General features: G+C 45.5%; 1 protein-coding gene across 2 annotated transcripts; it reads right to left on the minus strand.

Moving 5' to 3' along the window:
• Positions 1–11735: 11735 nt before the first annotated feature.
• Positions 11736–16919, minus strand: cop1 (COP1 E3 ubiquitin ligase). Of its 2 annotated transcripts, XR_009942463.1 has the most exons (6): positions 15860–16919; positions 15629–15688; positions 14945–15042; positions 14405–14484; positions 14064–14127; positions 11736–13750 (listed from the first exon to the last, which is right to left on the minus strand). XR_009942463.1 is itself a non-coding variant. In XM_062557721.1 (5 exons), the coding sequence occupies exons 1-4, from the start codon at positions 16222–16224 to the stop codon at positions 14447–14449; spliced, it is 561 nt and encodes a 186-aa protein (XP_062413705.1). In that variant the 5' UTR covers positions 16225–16919; the 3' UTR covers positions 13758–14127; positions 14405–14446. The 2 variants fall into 2 exon arrangements, 1 of the variants encoding a protein (XP_062413705.1); XM_062557721.1 differs by lacking the exon at positions 11736–13750 and having other exon boundaries at positions 13758–14127.
• Positions 16920–18040: the final 1121 nt, after the last annotated feature.

Below are 18040 nucleotides of genomic sequence, written 5' to 3' on the forward strand. Positions count from 1 at the left end.
GAAAAGCAGCTGCCGAGCTTCGGTCGAGCCCATCCGCAACTCCTGCCAATCCCGGTGGGCCAATTTAAAGTTCTCTCCAAAGCCCAAAATGGCCGAGTCAAAGTCTCTGCAGCAGTTAAAGCGTGAGAGAACGACTGCCAAACAGCGGTTTTCCCGTCAGGCAAACTCAGTATTGAAGTCTTGCAAGAAGATGTCGGCGGAAGAACTGGTCGAAGCCTTCAGCAAGGTTGCGCTGGAGGCTGACCGAGTGATGGAGGCAAATGAGGAGGTGGAAAGTGCCTGTACTGAGGAATCCTCCAAAGAAGATGGAAGTACAGACATTAAGAAGGCTTCAGAAGAGTGTGAACAAAAGCTTGAGGAAGTGGAGGCAGCAGTTCAGAGGGTTCTATGGCAAAGTTTTGGCTACCTGGAATTGTCCCTAGCATTGGAGGCAGCTGAAAAGGAGTGCGAACAGCTGGAGGAAAGTAAATCTGGCCTGAAGTTGGAGGTATATGAGTTAATGCTTAGCAACCTTGAAGGGCTGGAAAAAGCAGCAAAAGAAGCCATCCGGCGATGGACTCGCTGGATTCCAGAGGAAGAGCGGTCTGACTATCAAAAGTGCATGAGGCGTGTGGAAGGTTGGCTACTTGACTTGATTTCAGGTTTTAGTTTTTATCTGTACACGTCGCACCAGTCGATTTTTGTCCGGAATAGTATCCACAATTCTTCCTGTAATCCAAGTATTGCGAGGAGCCATATCATCCACTAGCACCACCAGATCTCCTGAAACAAAATTTCTTTTTACGGAATTCCACTTCTGGCGCTCCTGAAGTCCAGGAAGGTACTCCTTTACCCAGCGCTTCCAAAATAAGTCCGACAGGTACTGAATCTGTCTCCAGCGACGACGGGAATAAACATCCTCCTCCCTGAACACTCCTGGAGGCAATAACGGCCGTGATTTAAGCAGAAGCAGATGATTAGGAGTCAATGCCTCCAAATCTTGGGGATCTGTAGATGCTTTTGTTATTGGACGACTGTTAACAATCGCTTCAGCCTCACAAAATACCGTCGCCAAGCTTTCTTCGTCAAGGGTCTGACTTTTAAAGACAGAGTTCAGCACTCTACGAACTGACCGAATTAATCTTTCCCAAACGCCTCCATGGTGTGATGCTGCTGGAGGATTGAAAACCCATTTAACACCCTTTCGCAACAGTACATCATTTATAAGGTCATGATTCAGATTTTCAAAGGCATGCCTCAATTCACGTTCAGCGCCCACAAAGTTAGTGCCGTTATCTGAACAAATTTCTAGGACTTGACCACGTCTCGCCATGAACCTTCTGAAACCATTAATGAAAGAGTCTGTGTCTAAAGACGAAAGAACTTCAAGGTGTATGGCTCGTATTGCCAGGCATGTAAAAATTAGCCCATACCTCTTGATCACAGATCTTCCACGCTTAATTTCAAATGGTCCAAAACAGTCCAACCCAACACGACTGAAAGGAGGCTCATCAGGAGTAATTCGGTTGTGAGGAAGATCAGCCATTTTCTGATGTCCAGGAGAAGCAGACAGTTTACGGCAGATAACACATTTACTCAGAACCCTTCTGATGGCAACGCAGGCACCAGGAATCCAATACTTCTGATGCAAATGAGAAAGCATATGATTTTGTCCACCATGGCCTGTTTCTTGATGTACATGAGCAAGGATGAGATTAGAAACGTGTTGATCTTTAGCCAGTATAACTGGATGTTTCGCTTCAAATGGCATTGCTGCTCTACTGAGCCGTCCCCCAACCCTGATGAGATCACCATCCAGGATCGGGTTGAGCTTGTAAAGATGACTTGTCCTTCTTACACACTCTCCTTTCTTCAAATGGGACAGTTCCTCCGAAAACTTCACCCTTTGACAGAAACGGACAATATTTAACTCTGCCATGACCATGTCCTCCACGGATAAAACCTCCTTTGGTATTTGAGACTTAATACCTTCCATCTGAACCTGTAGTTCTTTCTCCCGCTGATCAATACTTAGATCTGTCCTAGAAAGGTTTTCTCTCACCAGCTTTCGATGTTGCACCAAGGATAGGAGCAAGTTCTTAAGCCTAAGAAGCCAACCAACAGCCCTTTTAAGACGGAACCAGGAGGAAAAGTAACAAATGAGCTTCTCCACAGGACTAACCTGCTCAATGTGAGCAGCGCTCACCACCACAGCCCTGACCTCTGGGTCTCCAGAGAGAGAGCTTTCCAAGGTCTCAGGATTTTTGGGCCACCTGCACTCAGGCTCACAAAGAAAGTCAGGACCACAGAGCCATGCATCAGTCTTTAAAAACGACTGAACACTAATACCTCTGGAAGCTAGATCCGCAGGGTTGCTTGCTGTATTCACGTACCTCCACTGTGATACGTTAGACGTTTTCAATATTTCAGACACTCTGTTTGCTATGAAGATCTTAAACCTAGATGTCTCATTGGCTATGTATTTCAAAACAGAAGTGCTGTCCGTCCAAAAGACCGACTTTTCAAGGTCCATATGCAGCTCTTTCCTCCACAAGTTGTCCATCCTGCTAGCCACCACCGCGGCAGTCAGCTCCATACGGGGGATGGTGACAATTTTTAAAGGAGCTACTCGTGCCTTTCCCATTACAAACGCACGGTGAGTCTGCCCGCTATCGTCATGGAGTAACAGGTAAGTCACAGTTCCAAACCCTTCCTCACTTGCGTCTGCAAAGTGGTGTAGTTGAGCAGAGGCAAGACGACCACAGTCCACTGGTTTTAAACACCTACTGACCTCCCAATTTTCAAGATCATGAAGGTCTTCCAGCCAGGCCGTCCATTCTCCTGCAACAGAAGAGGGCAAAGGATCATCCCATCCCAGACGTCTCCTACAAAGGTCTTGGAGGATTTTCTTGGCAGACAAAACAACAGGTGCCAAGAAACCAAGAGGGTCGTAAATTGAACTAGTCACGGACAAGATTCCTCTTCTTGTGAGTGGGTGGGGCTTAAGTGTAATTTTAAACTTGAATGAGTCAGATTGGACGCACCACTGAACACCCAAGGCACGTTCTACAGGCAAAGCATCACTGTCCAAATCCAGATCTTTTACCTCTTTGGCCCGCTCCTCCTGAGGAATAGCGGCGAGGACGATGCGTTGGTTACTAATCCACTTTGTGAGCTTAAAACCCCCTTTAGCACACAAGGCACAGAGCTCTTGACATAAAGATACTGCTTCCTCTTCAGAGCCAACAGACACCAAACAATCGTCGACGTAGAAATTGTGCAGTACAGTGTTAACTGCCACAGGACTGAAGCACTTTTGATTGTCTTCAGCACACTTCCTCAGGGCGAGACAGGCACAGCTAGGGGAGGAAGTAGCACCGAATAGATGCACCCTCATTCTGTACTCCACTAGCTCCTGAGTACAATCTCCATCTGGCCACCACAAGAATCTCAACAAGTCAGAGTCTTCAACTGGCACCCTGACCTGATGAAACATGGCTTCAATATCAGCCATGAGCACGACAGGTTCTTTGCGGAATCTTGTGAGGACTCCCACTAACGAATTTGTGAGATCTGGTCCCTGAAGAAGCTGAGAATTCAAAGACATCCCCCGAAACGTGAGCCCACGATCAAAAACTACTCGCAGCTTTTTCTTCTTGGAATGATACACCCCATGATGGGGTACATACCACACCCTTCCATCACAACGGGCCAGCTGCTCAGTAGGAACTCTCTCTGCGTAGCCATTAGTCAGCATGCCAGACATGAATGTAATGTAGTCGGAGCGAAAAGATAGATCTTTGTTCAAACGCCTTTTTAGACTCAATGTACGCTGCTCTACGATTGTCTTATTGTTTGGCATTTTGAGGGATCTTTGTCTTACCGGCAAACCGATATTATAATGACCATCAATGAGCTTAGCAGATTCAGAAACTGACTCAATGAAGCGCTTATCCTCTCTCGACAGACCAGGTTGGTCATCATGCAGATTTTCAGGAAAATCCACCTTCAGTTGTTTTTCCCAAAGCTCATCAAGTCTCGCCACGGAGATGCGATTGACTGAGATGTCGGGCTGTGAACACTGATCACGGATCTGATTATCTCCTCGCAGCGGACCATTCACGGTCCAACCCAGAATGGTTTTAATTGCATAAGGGCCGCCGTTCACGGCTCGAACTACCTCCCACGGCTCCAGAGCTTGAGGGACGTTAGTGCCGATCAAAAGGTCCACATCAGCGTCAATCTCTGGTATTTGTATGTGTCTCAGGTGCGGCCATCTTTGGAGGTCTTTTGAGCGTGGAATGTTACCTCTATGAACAGGCATGCTTCTTTGAGTAAAAATCTCAGGCAGGTCACAAAAGCTGTCAGAATCCAACTTGGAGACTTCCAAGTCTGACAACCTGTAACTTTCCACCACCTTCTCCTGCCCCATAGTTCTAAAGAGTATTCCGAGCTTCTTCCCTGTAAGATTGAGCCGATTCATGAGTCGCTCTGTACAAAACGAGGCAGTACTCCCCGGATCCAGAAACGCATATGTGACCACGGTCTCTTGCCCACTTTTGGATTTCACCTGAACAGGCAAGATAGAAAGTGTACAGTCCTGCTTACCGGCCCCAGCCTTCTCTGACTGGTTCAAGGCCACCATTGGCCTGAGTCGAACTCTTTTGTTTTGCTTTGGGGTGGAAATGCAACAACGTGGGGTGTCTATAATTGCATACTCTACATATTAAACGTTTTCTGCAATCTTTACTCATGTGCCCAACGCACAGACATCCAAAGCACATACGGTTCTCCTTCAAAAAAGACAATTTCTCATCTTGTGTCCTTTTACCTAAAGAAAGACAAACATCCAACGAATGTCCAGCTCCACAGAACAAACAAACTTTCACAAGAGAGTTCTTCTCTATTTTGTTTCCAGATTCCACTTTCTTCTCAGCAGGTGTCACGGTAGTGGCAAAACTACTGCCTCTAGCCTTTGAACCAGTTTGAGAGTGCAACTTGACTATTTTTAATTCCTTTCTTCCTGTCACATGTGTATCTTGTATATTTCCAAAAAGAGGGTCACTTGCTATCTTGACTTGCCTCTCAACAAACTCCACAATGTCTGAAAATGTAGCTCTACGGCGAAACTTCTCCTGAATATCACCAGCCACACTTCTCCAATGATCCCGCAACTTATAAGGCAGCTTTTTCACAATGCTTTGCATATTCGTAGGTACATCCAGATCTTTTGTGGCAGTCCCCATGGAATTGCAACATTCCTGTAACATTAGACTATACACCTGCAAAGCGTCAATATCTTCAGCTTTAACCATAGGCCATGAAAGCACCTTATCCATATAAGCGGAGGCTACTTTGAATGGATCGCCAAAATGTTCTTGAAGTAGTGACCTTGCCTTAGTGTATCCACGAGACAGAGGCAGATGTTGACAGCTACGGACCAAATCCCTGGGCTGCCCTCTCGTATACTGCTCGAGGTAATACAAACAATCCTTTTGGCTTTGTGTTCTAGCTTCAATGTTGTGTTCAAATCCTCTTATGAAGGTTTGATACTCCAGAGGATCTCCATCAAAAACCTGTAGGTCTCGCTTAGGTAAGAGAAAAAGTGACTGTTGTTCAACCAATAAAGATGTAATTTGATTTTGTCTTTCCAAAACTGTGAGAAAACGCTGATCAGAATTATTCGCTGTCACAGATGTATCTCCAGATTGAATGTGAGTAACTGGTGGATAAGAAGAACCTTCTGGAAGAGTGGACATACCAACCCCAGTCGCAGCAGCGGGCAGAGAAAGCAAAGCAGACGGACCGGGCCAGGTCACAGCAGCAGGCGGCTCCCTTCTGTTGTGTGTATTAGGCCTTACAGCAGAATAACCTGAAAGCAAAGCTTCACCTCCAGCCTCTGCATCCCATGGTTGGGTGTTGAACTCAGGCACGAATTTGACAGCATCAGGTCTTAACTGTGTTCCTTTTCCTCTTTCCAAATAAGAGTTCATCCCATCTGATTTTACGGAAACATTAGACACACAGGATCCTTCTGAAGCCTTGAACACACTCACTTTAGCCATAGATGCCGCCAGCTCCGTGTCCAGGTCCAGCTCCTCCTTTCTCTTCCTCAATACTTCCTGCTGTTCTTCCAGGGCATGTTTCTGACTCAGCATTCTTTGACGAGCCACAAGAGCAGCTGTCTCAGCTTCAGCCCTTAATCTAGCTGATGAAGTAGTGGACATAGATTTACTTACTACTGAACTGTGCCTCTTTGACTTCACTGATACATTAGAAACACTATCAATCGGTCTAATGTCATCCACTACATTTTCCACAATACCTGCCTCATTGTTGGGAACAGATCCTAAACATGGTGCAACAACACACTCTTCTGCTGTGTCTGGCACCTCAAGCAGCCATTTATTGGTCTCCTCCACAAAAGCAATTGTATGTTCTTCAATACTGACAAACCAAGCATTTTGTTTTTCTTGTTCTTCAGGTGGGAGCATAGAAGCCACAACACCATGAAGATGACTTGCTACTTTAAACAAGCTCGATACATTATCAAGGCATGACCGTATTTTTTCAGCATTATCCGCCCTTTGCATTAGGGTTTTAATTTCTCTTATTGCACCTTTAATCTTCCTTATTTTTACTTGACGTTCTTCTTGGAGCTTTTCCAATTTGTGCTCAAAGGCTTTGGGTGTAAGTGTTATTTGTCTTTTCTCAACTTGGCTGGTGTCATTCAACTCAATTTTCCATTTACAAAAAATCCAATAAATCACAAAAAATATCTGCTAATGACGTTAAGACATAGCGCTCTTTTATAATTTGTATTTCCACCTGAAAATAGTACAGCTACAGTGCTGTTACGTTCCCACCTAGGTTGGAACTCGTTTTACAGGTGGGGAACGTAAAAACCTGTGCTGGCACCCCCTGTATAATCAGCAGTGGACAGTGAAGTAGTGTGGAGGGGGGGTGCAGCTGAAACAAATGAGTCCTGACACGTAAAATTTGTGTTTGGTCCCCGTGGGACATTTAGTAGGTGACACAAACAAACAACAACAAAACAAAAGGTACACACATAACCAAATCAGGGAGGAGAAGGGGATTGGGGGGATTGGGGTCAAAGTAAGGAAATAAACAAAAGGTCCCTTTTGCTCTACACCCCTTTCCCTGCCTAACACAATCTATCCCTAACCAGCTCACCTCTCTATTGCAAAAACTACAGGGATGACCCCACCCAGCTAACTTAGTGTGTGTAACAAAGGTTTACCTACGTGATGGAAAATGTACACCCATGGGCTGAACTACCTACCCCTTCTCCAGAACTGAGGTAGAGTACCATTGGGTCTCACTCGACCAGATCCCACACAAAACAATGTCAGCCAGGCCATACAACAAAACACAGCCTCTCCTTTCTCTTACTCTCTCCTTCCTCAACCAGGCTGGTTATATGGGCCACCAGCTCGTTAGCTGATTGCTCCCCAGGTTTTATACGGCCTCGCCAACAGCCAACCAGCACTGCACACCTGTAAGCCATGACAAAAAACAAAACACTACCCCCACTCACAGTTAAAGGCAGAGACACAAAACATGGGGACATGTTACACGCCCCCCCCAAAAAAGAGTAAACCCGTGGGATTACGACATGGTCTGTACGTGACTTTACAGTGGTCACAACAAAAGTTCAGGTATCGAACACAAAAAAATAAAAAATCACAGACCTATTCATTTAAACCCTAGACAGAGCATCAGCAACCACATTTTCTGACCCCTTTATGTGTCGTATCTCTAAATTATAACTTTGTATAACCAACGCCCAACGCATGAGACGCTGGTTGTGGTTGTACATGCGGCCCAAAAAAACTAAAGGATTGTGGTCAGTATATACCACGACAGGCAACACACTGGAGCCAACATAAACTTCGAAAAACTGTAATGCAAACAACAGCGCCAGAGTCTCCTGTTCTATGGTGGAGTAACGGGACTGGCAACTGTTGAATTTTTTAGAGTAGTAACAAACTGGGTGATCTACTCCATCATGTTCCTGCAACAGTACAGCACCCGCACCCACAGAACTGGCATCCACCTCCAACTTAAACGGTTTTTCAAAATCTGGGGCAGACAGAACCGGAGAAGTGCACAGTAGGTCTTTCACAGACTCAAAAGCAGACTGACACTCATCAGTCCACTTAAATGACACCGAAGGACTGAGTAATTGGGTCAGTGGGGCTACGACAGTGGAGAAATTCTTGCAAAAGGTTCGGTAATACCCAGTCATGCCCAAGAACCTGCGCAATTCACGCCAAGTAGCAGGAGCAGGAAACCGTGTGATAGCTTCTACCTTGGCAGTTAGGGTGCGAACCTGACCTCTTCCCACCTCCTTACCCAAGTACGTCACGGTTGCTTTTCCAAATTCGCATTTGGCCAAGTTGAGGGTTAACGATGCGCTGGCCAAGCGTGCAAACACAGCCCTCAACGTGTCTATGTGATCAGGCCAGGTAGTCGAATGAATCACTAGGTCATCCAGGTACGCTGTACAATCAGGAATATCAGCCAATACTATATTTACCAACCGTTGAAAGGTGGCCGGGGCGTTCCTCATTCCAAACGCCATCACCGTGTACTGGCAGAAACTGTCCGGAGTTACAAAAGCAGACACCTCAGAAGCCTGCGGGGTTAAAGGTACCTGCCAATACCCTTTTAATAAATCAAGTTTGGTGACATGAGCAGCTGAGCCAATGGTGTCAATACAGTCATCCATGCGAGGTAAAGGAAATGAGTCAGGGATCGTAACCTTATTCACTTTCCGGTAGTCCGTGCAAAACCTTTGAGTCCCGTCTGGCTTTGGAATCAGCAAGCAGGGAGAACTCCAAGGACTGCTACTGGGGACTGCCATTCCATTTTTTATCAAATAGTTTACCTCGGCTTTCATTACTGATCTCTTACTTAAATTAACACGATATGGATGTTGTTTGATTGGCGCAGCATCGCCTACCTTTATATCGTGTTCCAACACAGTTGTCCGACTCGGGACATCCTTAAAGAGACTCAGAAAATCAGCAATTAGTAACTGTATATCAGCACTCTGCTGATCACTCAAATGCTCCAGATGTGAGGGAAGAGACGCTAACATCTCAGAATTACCCAAATGAGCACACTGCTCTGGAGTATTTCGCATCGCTAAACTGTCCTCATCAGTTACCCAGAGTCCAGGTTGGGTAACGTGCTTAACAGCGGCAACAGCGGCAACCACCGGACTTGTACTGGTACCAGATTTGGAACCATCTCTAACCTGATATGCTTTAATCATGTTAATGTGGCATACTCGGGTTGGTCGTCTCCGGTCTGGGGTCTTGATGACATAATCTGTCTCGCTGAGTTTTTCCTCCACCACATAGGGACCCAAGAACCGGGAAGAAAGGGAAGAACCAGTTTCCGGCAATAAAACCAAGACCTGGTCACCTGGTTGAAAAGAACGAGACACAGCTTTTAGATCAAAGTGACGTTTCATTTTCTTCTGAGTGGAAGACAGTTTCTCTCTAGCTGCTGCCCATGCATCATGCAGCCTTTCTCGGACTTGACTTACATAGTCTAGGACGTTAGTAGAAGACTCTGTTGTATCGCTAGCCATAATTTGTTCTTTTAGTATCTTTAGAGGCCCTCTCACCGTGTGACCAAAGACTAGCTCAGCGGGGCTAAACCCAAGAGACTCTTGCACAGTCTCCCGAATCGCAGACAGCACATATGGAATCCCTTCATCCCAATCCTTCTCGGTGTCCTTGCAGTATTTACTTAACATGGCCTTTAGGGTCTGATGCCAACGTTCCAGCGCACCCTGACTCTCCGGGTGGTAAGCGTTAGACAACTTATGGGCCACAGACAAGGTCTTCAACACTCCCTCAAACAGTTTAGATGTAAAATTTGTTCCTTGATCTGTTTGTATGGTTTTTGGGAACCCAAAAGTAGAGAAATACTTAATCAGGGCTTTCACCACTGCCTTACTGGTGACTGTACGCATAGGAATTGCTTCAGGGTACCTAGTAGCAGTGCACATTATGGTGAGCATGAATTGGTTTCCAGACTTGGTCCGTGGTAAGGGACCAACACAATCAATTAACACCTTCTCAAACGGCTCTCCCATGACCGGAATCGGGCATAAAAGGAGCCGGGGGAACTACCTGGTTAGGCTTCCCTACCACTTGGCACGTACTACATGTACGGCAGAAACGAGCCACATCCTGTTTCATTCCCGGCCAAAAGAAATGACGGAGGAGGCGATCATACGTTTTAGTCACCCCTAAATGACCAGACCAGGGAATATCATGAGCTAAAGACGTTACATGTGTCCGAAACAAGGCTGGAACTACAATCTGGAAAACCGAACTCCAATCCTTCCCTGGATCCGTACGGGGAGTCCATTTTCTCATTAGCAGACCGTCCTTCAAGTAATATTTCACACCCGTCGTAGTGGTTTCCTCGAACTTCACAACAGAGGCAAAACATTTAGCTAAGCTCAGATCCTCTTTTTGGGAAGCTATTAGCTTTTCCCTAGTCAATGGTACTCTTAAATCGTCACCCGAGGAATCCATTTTCTTTTCTACCTCAAGAGCAACCTTAGCTGAACTACTTGGGATCACAGAAGTAGAACACGGGACATCTTCTCCAGTCCACATAGGTGCAAGCACAGAGTCAGATAGGTCAAGCATGCTACCCAAGCGACGCGACTGGGCACGCGTAATTACGCATGCAGGAAAGGCCTCAGGAAATGTAGTGGCCAAAACATCTCCGCTAGACTATTACCTTACCTATTAGCTTGTCTATTACCTCTAACACTGGCACAACTTTACCTCCTGCTAGATCATTACCCATGATTAGAGCCACCCCATTTATGGGAAGTTGGGACTGTACACCAACTCTGAAGCATCCACTCACCAAATCTGAAACCAAATGGACAGTGTGTAAGGGGACAGGGACACAACCCATTTCAATCCCCCTCAACAATACACTAGAACCACAGTAAGACTCAGCTGACCAGGGCAGAACACTTGAGAGAATTATAGACTGAGCCGCCCCAGTATCTCTCAATATCAAAATGGGCTCCTGGTCCTTAGAATCACCTGTCAGGGAAACAAAGCCTTTAAATATGAACGGGTCATACGTTGGGTCACAACCACTCGGTCGAACGGCAGAACTCTCTTGTACCGTGCCCTGTGTAGCCATCTTGATTAACCCCACACCTTTGGGGTGTTTAGGGGTTGATGGTGGGGACTTGCGTTTTAAAGTCACACAATCGGCAATGACATGCCCAACCTTATGTAAAAGCATGCACGCTCCTCCTTTTGAGATGGTCGTGCATGTACCGTGTAACGAGGGGAGTTATAGGCAGGTGCAGAAACAACTGGTCTAGTTTCACTACGGTGAGTGGGAAACACAGTTTTATGTGTTAACACAAATTCATCGGCCAGCACTGCGGCTTCCGATAACTTATTAACCTTTTGTTCGTTAATGTATACAACCAACCGCTCTGGAAGGCTGTTTTTAAACTCCTCCAACAAAATTAACTCACAAAGACTTTCAAAAGTTTTAACTTTACTTGCTAAACACCATTTGTCCAATAGGGACTCCTTTTCTCTCGCAAATTCGACAAAGGTTTTTATAGTGGATTTGGTGTGCCGTCGAAACTTTTGGCGATAAGGCGATAAGCCTCTGGCACCAGCTCATATCCACGTAGCACAGTAGCCTTAACAACGTCATAGTTATCAGCAAGGGAGAGGGTACCCAGCACCTCCTGCGCCTTACCAGACAATTTACACTGAAGTAACAGTGGCCACACGTCCCTAGGCCAATTTAAGGCCACTGCTATCCGTTCAAATGCACTAAAGTACGAATCCACCTCAGACTCACAAAATTGAGGAACTAAAGCAATATGCAGGCTGATGTCAAATGTATTTTCAGCGCTCTGAGCGGAAGATCCCCCAGTGGGCATGGCAGAAGCAGCGGCAAGCCTCGCCCTCTCTGCGTCCAATTCCAACTTTCGCAGTTCAAAATCCATCTGCCTTATTCGGATATCCCTCTCAGCTTCCAACTCCAGTTTACGCATCTCCAACTTGTGCTGGAGCTCCTCTTTTCGGATCTGAGCCCTCTCTTCGGCGTCCAGCTGTAGCGGTACAGCAGAAGGCATGGGAGAGAAGGGATCAAACCGAGGCAAGGTGGCCGGGGCCTTATACTCAGCCTCAGGAGGTCTCTCCGGGGACCCCGGAGTATCCACCCCCTCCTCAAACACAGGTTGAGACAAAACTAGCACCTGCTGTTCAAGCAGTGCGGCCAACACTAAAGCACGTACCTCCGCCTTAACAAATCCCCTTGGCACAGAGACACCCAAATGGGCTGCCAAGGATTCTAAATCCACTCTTCTACAATTTTCAAAATCCTCCCATGTAGGGTTATCCAGAAAGTCTTTTACTTCAAAGGTGGCCATTTTATGAGTCACCCTAAACAAACACACTAAACCCACTACCACACTTTACACAGTCCTAAGCTACAAACACAGAGTGTGTGCACAGGCTGATTCAAAAGATCCCGGACGAGCCCCCATGTTACGTTCCCACCTAGGTTGGAACTCGTTTTACAGGTGGGGAACGTAAAAACCTGTGCTGGCACCCCCTGTATAATCAGCAGTGGACAGTGAAGTAGTGTGGAGGGGGGGTGCAGCTGAAACAAATGAGTCCTGACACGTAAAATTTGTGTTTGGTCCCCGTGGGACATTTAGTAGGTGACACAAACAAACAACAACAAAACAAAAGGTACACACATAACCAAATCAGGGAGGAGAATGGGATTGTGGGGATTGGGGTCAAAGTAAGGAAATAAACAAAAGGTCCCTTTTGCTCTACACCCCTTTCCCTGCCTAACACAATCTATCCCTAACCAGCTCACCTCTCTATTGCAAAAACTACAGGGGTGACCCCACCCAGCTAACTTAGTGTGTGTAACAAAGGTTTACCTACGTGATGGAAAATGTACACCCATGGGCTGAACTACCTACCCCTTCTCCAACACTGAGGTAGAGTACCATTGGGTCTCACTCGACCAGATCCCACACAAAACAATGTCAGCCAGGCCATACAACAAAACACAGCCTCTCCTTTCTCTTACCATAATGCTTTTTTTAACCCTGATAAATGGTGGAAATGCACCAAATCCGTCCAACACGTCCTTTTGGCTCGAAGGTTTTCAACATGTCATCTGGGGTGACACACTTTATTTTGAGGGAGCTGTGTGTGTTTCTGAAACACACGCTAACAGGACATTGATTAATGGGTCATTCTTTTTTATCTAAATTCAGACTTGGTGAAATGTCGGCCATGTGTAGGATCCAGCAACCTTATTTACTATCAACGGATGTCAACAGATTTGGTGTATTGCCAGCTAAGTGCTTTTGTTGCCTACACCTAACCCCCAACCACGTGTACCGATGTGAACCGCGACAGATTCCCGCAGCCAGTGAGTACTTTGACGCGGCAGCTTGCATGCACCCGTTTGTCCTCCTGCGACCCCGGATGTCTCTCAGGCAAAGAGACAATCACTGTAAAGATGCCGTGGTGCTGGCTTTCGTGGAGCACTAAAACATTCTTAAAATTTGGTTGTCAGGCTGTTATTGATGCGCCTCCCGCTCCTCTCTGTGCTTTCAGCCAGGTGATTCCGATTGCAGGGCCCTATTTGCGGCGAGCCTCTCCCTCCTCGACGCCAGGGTGCTGTTGTACCAGGTCTGTCTTTTGAGCTGGAAAAACATGTGTGCAGTCAAGTCACTGCTAAACTCAGAGAACGTTTACTCTTTTAAAACTCATAGTTTTACTGAGAATGTGTTTTTTCTGTTAAAGTCCACTCTGATCACTACAGAAAACTGAACAACTTCTGTACATTTATTATTTTATAAACTTATGGCCTGCAAACATATAATAAAAATGTGTTGATGAGAAGTACGCAAACAAAGCAGTTTACAGATCAATGCGAATCCAAACAGATAATGAAACTAACAGACAAACATTTTGAAGACATGGCTAATCCACAGGGTGTGCGTTTCTCCGAGTTACCTGGGTTGTTCCACCAAAACCTGGAGGCTGGCTGTAGTCTGGCGTCTCCATAATACTGCTGCAGCTACACAACAAGCAAACAACACACATACAGTGAAGGAGTCAGTGGACAGAAGCAGAAACATCCTCATCATATGCTTGTGCTTTGCTATTAAAAAAGTACTTCCTTCTGATTCTACCCAGCTGGTACTGTTCCACATAGATCTGGACCTGTTTTACGGCCATCCGACACTATCCTACTTAGATTTCCGTACTAATTATCACAAAGGCATAGACAATTGACCAGTAGATAGAACTTATATACTTTATCAAAGTATAACTACACAGGCGGTCAGCTTTACCTGGGTGCTGGTGAGGGAGCCTCAACATTAGGCACCGTACACTCAGCCTCCATCATGGAAGAGTAAAGCCCGCTCATCTCCTGTACAACGCAGAAATAAAAGGTTTCTCTCCAATTGTTCCCCATTTCATGTCGTCGTAGGAGTTTACACACAACAGAATTTTCATAATAAAACGTATATTGACAGATTGCGAGAGTGAAAATGTGTGGGCAAGTAGAAATAGAGCAGCTCCTAGGAGAGAAAGTTGGAAATGCCACTTAAGTATACGAAAGGAACACACCTTTAACAGGAAAGTTGTGGTCCTTTGGGCAAATTGGTTCAGTTGTGGTAAAAACAACAGTCAGGAACGATCCACAATGTGTATTAGAGCTAATATTTCTCACAGACAGCCACAAAACTATAAATATGCAATGGCTTTATTGTTTGATCTTTCTGCTATAAATAGTAAGGGGATGTGTAAACCGTGTTTTCACTCCCAAACTTTTCTATGACGTATGAAAGGAGAAAAGGGCTTTCGACCCGCCGACGCTAGACACCCACCGAGAAAGTTGGGGTAGAGCTGATCCACGTTGTCGACAATGTAGTTACACTTCGGGCATCGGTTGCTGTCCTCCAGACTCTGGCGGATACACTTGAAACTGCGGAAGGGAGAGACAACTGAATACTGTGGAAATGCGTGAATCGTTTCACTAACATGAGCGCAATGTTACAGTGGCACTTATCAGTGCTTAGTTAATTAAGCCGTACCTCACTGTGCTAACGGGTGGACTTCCTCATTCTCACAATGCCTCTGTACATGTTTTGAGTCAACGTTTTATCCTTTTCTTGCACTATTTCTGATCAAACAAAAAAGAAAGTACCAGGACTTTGTAACTTTTCCCTGTAATGCAAAGACTGGATTAGATTGTTTTTTACTTTGTTACCTGGGGAAACTTTGTTTATAGTGTAGAATGCTTATTTAGGGGTTACAGGTGGAAGAAAGGAGCAGTAGGCATCACTAACATTGCACATTGTCTTTGGAAAAGTCTTGACCAATAAACATATTCTTATATATTATATTATGTATTCTTATCTTGACTAATAAACATATTCCTCTATTGGTACTTTGGTGATGAGCTCACTGTCTTCAATACACGTGGCTCTAATAGGAGTTTCCACAAGGTGGGACATTAATGTCCATCTACCTGCAAACCCTTTGCCTTCGCTGGCCCAGCCATCACTTACCAAAAACTGTGTCCACACTTTGTCATGTGGGCCTCTTCTATCATTTCGAAGCAAATGGGACTGGAAAAGTACACACACACACACACACACACACACACACACACACACACACACACACACACACACACACACACACACACACGTTAAGTGCGTGTCAACGTTTTGACACACTTGCAGTTGGAAGAAACAGTGTGCAGACATAACTGTTTCGTCACTCCGGAGAATACTAACCAGACAAAGTCGTTGCTTTTATCTTCGTAGGAGTTCAGGAGGCCGTTGTAAAGGGGTGCTTGGTGGAGGGATTTCTTCCTGCTGCCCGAGGACGCCGTGGGTCGGCTGAGAGACGCGAAGCCGCCCCGCGACGCCGGCACGGCGGCCAACGACGGCACCGACAAGCCCCCCTCGCTGGTCCCTGTCGGGGTCCGAGAGGGCACAACATTTCCAGAGTTGTTACCGTTGGTCCCGCCGCCACCGTTTGTGCTCCCGGTGCCTCCTGCGCTGCCGCTGACGTTACTTGTGCTGGGCACCGGACTCGCCCCCCCCCGGCGCTTTGCTGTGGCCGGTTGTTTGACATCATTCGAGGCCGACTCGAACATTCGCTGAAATCCGCTGTCTTTTTCGCTGTTCAAAGCATTACCTCCGACTCTCCTGCTTCGAAGCTTGTGTCGAAATATGAACCAGTGCAAGGTGAAGCAAATGTATCGGTGCTTGGTTCGTTCGCAGCTGATCACGTGATCAGTGACGTCTGAAGCTTCGTTCCGGCGCACAGTCACGTGACCGCTTCGATTTGATTCAAATGGGTGCGAAATTATGGCGCGCGGTTTGTAAAATGCTTTACATATTTTATGTATTTACATGATTTTGACTCCAAATGTTTGAAAAATCGACATGTGAATATTGTCCTGCTTTTTTTATACATATGATTATGCTAAATGTATGAAAATGGTGCAGGATTTTAGAACGTGCTACATTTTACAAACGGCGCCCCATACGAAACAGGTATCGGGCTTGGCTGTCTGATAGTCAAAGTCAGTGTTGTTGTGAGTAGCAAAGAGCAAATTTACAATGGAACCTTTTGGCAAAGAGAGGTCGCTCCGAGATGTGGGAGCACTTTGATTTCCTCTTACAAGGTTAGCAATAAGAAGGCCAAGTCTGTCCTTTGTATTGTGTGATTATTAATCAGTTATGGATGTTTATTATATCTCAATAAAAATCAATAATTTCATGCCCCATCCCATGTGTCCACAAGCACCTCAATGTCCAGTCATAACAAACCTGTACAATCACTGCCCCACTGAGCTTTCCTCTGTAAATCACTTCCCACATTCCAGATAAGTCCTTATGACTGCCATGAAGTGCACATGCAGTAGGAAGCACTTGCTGGTATTTTAAATTATATTGCTTACATATAACTATACTATATATATATATATATATCTTATATTAATTCTACTGCTAGTATGATCACAAACATACATGCACAAAGGTGCAGAAAGACACAAATAAGTGTTTGTTCCACTTCTTCCCAATGTACAAAGAATTGAAAAACACAAACAAGGACACAATTCAAACCTGAATAACAATAGTTGTATTCATATAGGAATCCATGTATTTATTAATGATTTATTGGTTCAACCTTTCATAATCATGTTCAACCCACAGAGACTGGGCCAAAATATACTGGTAGTGTATTTGAAACATGCACTACACGTATCCAACAGCAGAGGTCATCATAGAGTTTGCGATGCATTGAATGAATGAACCTTTTTCCGATACAATTGGCTGGAAAGCTTCACTGGTTCAGAAAGCTTCACTTTGCCATCACTAGGAAATCCCCGAGGCGCGAACAGACGCGGACATTGAAACCGCCAAAGAAACAACCACAACTGCGTTGTCCAGGAGATTAGTAGCCGGCTAACTATAAGAGCCACGGGCAGGAATCTCCTGAGTGTCCTCGATTACCCAGGTGTCAGTGCGCCCCCGCTGACGCGCTACTTCCCCCTAGCGAGTAGGAGTGCAACTGCGCAGAAGGAAATACGCACCACGAGCAACAAGTTGGCTGTTATCATGCGATTCGTATGTATATCGAAACGCATCTACAATAACACTAATAACAACAAGTGATTATTTGAGACTACAAACAAAGCGAGGTCCACGTGCATGTGAAGTAACCCATCTCACTACACTGAAATTATCTTTTTAAAGGGTCAAACGGGTCTGCAACAAACACAGCAAGCGGCACTGCAGGTAAATCGGATCAAGTTTTTTTAACACTGCTTTTCTGTCCATTCTGTTGTGTACACTCAATGAGAGCATCACAACGGTTCATTAGAAATACTGGAAAGCCACTTTACAGAGACAATATGAAAATATTGTAATTGAAACAAATAACAAATGAAGGGACTGAAAATG

This window comes from Pungitius pungitius, chromosome 15 (genome assembly GCF_949316345.1).
Source record: "Pungitius pungitius chromosome 15, fPunPun2.1, whole genome shotgun sequence".
In the NCBI taxonomy this organism is placed as follows: Eukaryota; Metazoa; Chordata; class Actinopteri; order Perciformes; family Gasterosteidae; genus Pungitius; species Pungitius pungitius.

Bases quoted from the DNA above. Each gene is read 5' to 3' on its own strand.
- cop1 (XM_062557721.1), bottom strand. From the start codon at position 16,224: ATGTTCGAGTCGGCCTCGAATGATGTCAAACAACCGGCCACAGCAAAG. The intron at 15,689-15,859 runs GTTAGTATTCTC...GTACTTTTCCAG, and splicing joins AAAAGCAACGACTTTGTCTG to TCCCATTTGCTTCGAAATGA. The intron at 14,485-14,944 runs GTGGGTGTCTAG...TGCGTTGTACAG, and splicing joins GCTCTACCCCAACTTTCTCG to GAGATGAGCGGGCTTTACTC.